Here is a 4,867-nt window from a genome sequence, read left to right as displayed (position 1 = left end):
AGATAAACATCAACATTTCACATGATTTGTATGTTTCGTTTCGGTAACTGTGTGGCTTGAAATTTCAAAGAAACCAACATGTCGACTTACATGCTCTAAAATTAACCTCTCCCGTATACTTCCCCGCCTTAAGGGCGGGGAAGAATTACTTGAATCAAACGTATTGATTAGCCTGAACCTTGCACTACAAAATCATCGACAAAATCCTCCGCCCCTTTAAACACAAATAATGATAATTACCTAATTTTACTAAAAATGGTTAATTTAATCCTAATCTTGTTAGTACAACTGAATTAATAATTGATCCTGCCAATCTCTGCCAACCGCTATAAACAAAGATCTGAGGACATCCCATAACGCACTGAAGATAAGATAAGATAAGATCGGTGAGCTTTTTTGACAATTCAACGTAATGACTGAAGCGTCAAACCCTCAACATCGCTCTCGTAATATTCCAGCTTTCCAACTAAGAGATTAAAAGCTCAAAATCTCAATCCCCGATTCGGCTTTCTAAATTTGATTTGTTTGGAGTAGGAATGTGCAGATCTAGTATAATGGGTTGGTTATCTGTCATGAATGAAATCACTTGAGACAGAAATAGATCAGGTTCGATTCCCACATAGGTAAAATGTGTGAAGCAGACCGGATGGCGTCATGCGTAGAGCACACAAGATAACAGTTCATCAAAATACGTTGTGATCTCGCGAGAACGTCTCCATGGTGACATTTGTCTGTAAACGACGCCATTTTTGTTTTAGCATCACTGTTGCAAACGTCAAGTCTCCTCTCTTAATTTGCGATTTGTTACACACTTCGCTCGCAAGGTCAGCACCATGTTCACGAGTGTGGCAAGCGTCTTTCATCAAGGTATCATATTTTAGGATGGCGGATTTAGTATTTGGTCTTCTGATACATCTGGCTTTGGATCCGGAGGATTTATGCCCGTTGATCAAACGCGATTTTCCTAGGTCTTAAAATTCTGGATAACTTCCCACACGTAATATGTTACTCAATTTCATTTCAAGGCATAGAGTCAACTTTATTTTATCTGTTAATTTAATTTTCTGATTTGCCTTGAAAGTGAGGCATACGATTTATGCACCATTTGTTCATGCTTCATTTCCTTGGGCAGCTCAGGAAGAGTTAAGAAAATCTCGACGACCTACCATTGCTGCCTCCCTCTCCGACCTTCCTGTTCCTCTCCCAGTAGGTCATCTAGGGCATTTTTGTGTGTTTGTGTAAAATTTTGTTTGTTTGTTGTTTCATCGCACTAAGTTCGTGTAAAAGGGGGGTAATGCCTTAACATAGAACATAGAACAGGGAATCATAATATCATTTTTTATAGTCTCCTTACTCAGCTGTAAGAAATTGTTAATGGTATATATCAGTTTTTGAGTTGAACCATAGATTCACTGAATTAGAAAACTAACAAAAGACACTTACTGAAATTAAAATGCAAAGAAATTAAAATTTGGCATTTTCATTCAAAAGGTCAGAAAAAGGTCTTAGGAATCTAAAATCATGATAAAAACAAGTGCACATAGATTGGTTGGAATCAACTGATTATGATTCACCCCCATATTACATTAACAATATATTACACTTTTGTCTGCTTAACTTATCCTGAAAACCATCTACATGCTCTTTCTCTTTCCTCTCTAAGCTCTCAACTGCTGAAGTTGATTCCCTGCCCATAACCCAGGCCCCTCTCCCCAACCCTGCCCTTCCGTCACTGTGTGGTTCCTCCATGAACTTGGAGCAAGACATCCCCGAGATAGACTTGGGAGATCCAACAGAGCCATTTGCAGTACAGCACGTAAAGCCAGTGAAGCATGTAAAGCCAGAGAAGCACATAAAGCCAGACACATATGTCCTCATTGACATGAGCCACCTGGAAGAAATAACGCCCCCACAGTCATTTGTGACAGCATGCTGCAGCTCCAGTATATTCAGCTTCATCAAGAGATTGTTCACTCTGTACTAAATGGACATTTCATGTGACTCAACACAAGTTGAACATTTGCAATATAATGAAAATGAAAAGAACACTATATACCTATTTTGACTATTTGAAGTTTTGGCCTTTCGATTGAAGCAAAGTGAAATTATCTAATATCAGTAAATATGTCCATGAATCTGATTTTTTGTTCAAAGTTTTGTTATTATATTCATAAAAGTTATTTTCTGTTCTAGTGTGTGTGATTCAATTCTTATTTGCAAGTTACTCAGGATATACAAATGGGATGGGGAAAAAGATTATACGATCATTACAATACAGTATTATGTATAATCTTGCTGCCAATGGCCAAGTACAATAAATGTAATAAAGTAGACTGCATAGTGATACAAGCTACAATGATTGGATTACAAAAAGAAAAGGGCAAAGAAATAAGGCCACCACAGTCATTTGTGACAGTATGCTGCTCCAGTGTATTCGGCTTCATCAAGAGATTGTTCACTCTGTACTAAATGGACATTTCTTGTGGCTCAAAACTAGTGGAACTTTTACAGCACTAAAATGACTAAATATTTTCTGTAGACTGTTCCAAAAGAACACCAGATACCTATTTAGACTATTTGAATAGTGCAAAATTAAATTATCTTATATGAATGAATATTTTCATGACCCTTTTTGTGATTCTAGATTTTATATTTTTCATAAATGTTGTTTTACGTTCTGGTGTGTTTGTTTCCCTTGTAATTGCATGTTAGCCCCTAAATTTATACCCTAAAATGGTGAGAATTGTGTTCTACACCAGATGACTGCCTACATGATTTCATTGACGAGATACTAATTTTCGAACATTCATTACACATATCAGAAATGAGTCGCTCTTAGCAATAACTTACGACCTTGACTTTCATGTTTCAAATGAGAGTACCCTCCCTTTTACTAAACCTTACACCACTCAGCCAGTGTAAATCCACATGTTCTGTAACAGATGTGGTGGCCAACTTTGGTTGCTACAATCTATAGGTTCAATATTAGTAATTTTATCCAACTGGTTTTAAATGAATATATGTGATGTGATATTGGTTATAATAATATTACCTCACACAAAGCTCTGACACTTTGCTAGCTGACACTTCACGCCTAGAACACTGCAACCAACTGACCATTATGAAATAGGAGCAAGATTATCTGTATGGAAACTTGAACATTGGCTCAGGTTGAACTATGATGTCAGCAATGTTTGGGGGCACACCCGCAGCAGAAAAGTTGCAACATTACCTTTTTTCTCTCTTGGCTAAGCAGTAAATTTTACATTTTCAAACAAAATACGATTATTTTGTACGTGGTGTAAATGGCTTGGAAAATGGGGGTATAAAAATGACCATAACATACTTCAATGTGTACTTTGACAGAGGCTGTAAATTTTACATTTTCAAACAAAGTACGATTTGTTTTTCATGGTGTAAATGGCTTAGAAAATGGGGGTATAACACTACCGCTGAACGAGAACTAAGATGTAATGAGATTGCGAGTTCATCATAACTTCCATGGTAATGTTGGCAGCCACAAGGTCAAGGTGCAAGTTGGGTCAAATATATAGCAAATAATAAATTGTTATTTCATTGCACAATATCAAATTAAATGATTCATGCAAAAAATGACCGAGGAATGGACGAAAATGGCATTGTCAATATGACAGCTATGTTTGAAGTTTTGACACTGCAGGAATCACAAGCATAAAACACGACCGTGTTTACTGCCCCAGTCTCTGTAACTAGATATATTTAAAGAACACAACAAACATTGAGAAATATCGATGTGATGTGTTTTCCGAACCGTAGCTTTTGACGAAATACCTTTTCAATAGAAATAGTTGGTATAGGGGTAAATGGGACATAGTGGGTACAAAGCTATGGGAGGGATTCGAAGCTATGTTTTTGTGACCAGCAGATATTGGAAAGTTACAGCGGTGCAGTACATATCTACAATATCGCAGCTGGCAATATTCGGCCTGTACATAGTTGAGTCCTGATATAAATAAAAAGTATTAATATTGTTTTTATCAACAATGGTCCGTGCCATCGAGGTACAATATCATGCAATCAACCAAGACTGTCCACCCGATCCAGTTAGTCGTCTATTACAAGCAGCCAGTTAATGGTAACAATTTGCTTAGTGGGAATTAAGCGGCATACTCCAGCCTTGACTCTTTTGCATTTTAAACTGTTTATCGTAAAAAAAAACCCTGGTTCCTACGGGAGATTTTCGCTTGGGCGAGATCAAACGATATCTACATTATAGATATCGCTTTTAAAAATCACTGATTTTCCCCCGCGTATTTTGATTAAAAAATGATATTGGATGATAAATAAAATCTCGCCCTCGTGTTTTTTTACGTGTCTTTATCGTTGATAAAAGTGGAAGAAATCCTCGGCAATCCTCTTGAGTTTTTCCACCTTATAAACTCGTGTTGATATATTTGATATCAAAAGACACTCGGGTGAGATTCTCTTTATATTCATCAATGAAGACACTGAAGAAATAGCTTATTAATGTTTACTCGTACGTAATTAGGTAAATTCTGTTGTTTTTATTTCACTTACTACTGACAGAAAATAAAAAGGGAATACGTAACGACCAGCGGAATAAGTCCAGTAAAATGATGTTTAATTCCGCCAAAACATTACCTTCACCGGAACGATCTGTAGACAGTGAATATTGTGAAACGTCACATAAGCAAATATGCTCCTATGGAGGTACAGACTACAAAGTGAAAAGCACTTTCACATGTTACTAGGATATATCAGAGAAGACGAAATATTCATGTTGAATATGTTATTCCCTTATTTACTACTGTTAGTATAGATGATGAAACAGTTCAACTGGCATCAGGTGCAGCATGTAACGTTTAGT

At 36.8% G+C, this 4,867-nt stretch overlaps 1 protein-coding gene across 1 annotated transcript; it reads left to right on the top strand.

Annotated features, from left to right (window-relative positions):
- The first annotated feature begins 833 nt into the window (after positions 1 to 833).
- LOC139468337 (uncharacterized) lies at positions 834 to 1,984 on the top strand. The gene is made up of 3 exons (XM_071250241.1): positions 834 to 867; positions 1,133 to 1,206; positions 1,664 to 1,984. The coding sequence occupies exons 1-3, from the start codon at positions 834 to 836 to the stop codon at positions 1,982 to 1,984; spliced, it is 429 nt and encodes a 142-aa protein (XP_071106342.1).
- Positions 1,985 to 4,867: the final 2,883 nt, after the last annotated feature.

Source organism: Haliotis cracherodii, unplaced genomic scaffold, assembly GCF_022045235.1.
Source record: "Haliotis cracherodii isolate W230 unplaced genomic scaffold, xgHalCrac1.p SCAF_2, whole genome shotgun sequence".
NCBI classification, from domain to species: domain Eukaryota; kingdom Metazoa; phylum Mollusca; class Gastropoda; order Lepetellida; family Haliotidae; genus Haliotis; species Haliotis cracherodii.
Note: the sequence above shows the minus strand (reverse complement) of the source record. Positions and strands in the feature narration are given on the sequence as shown.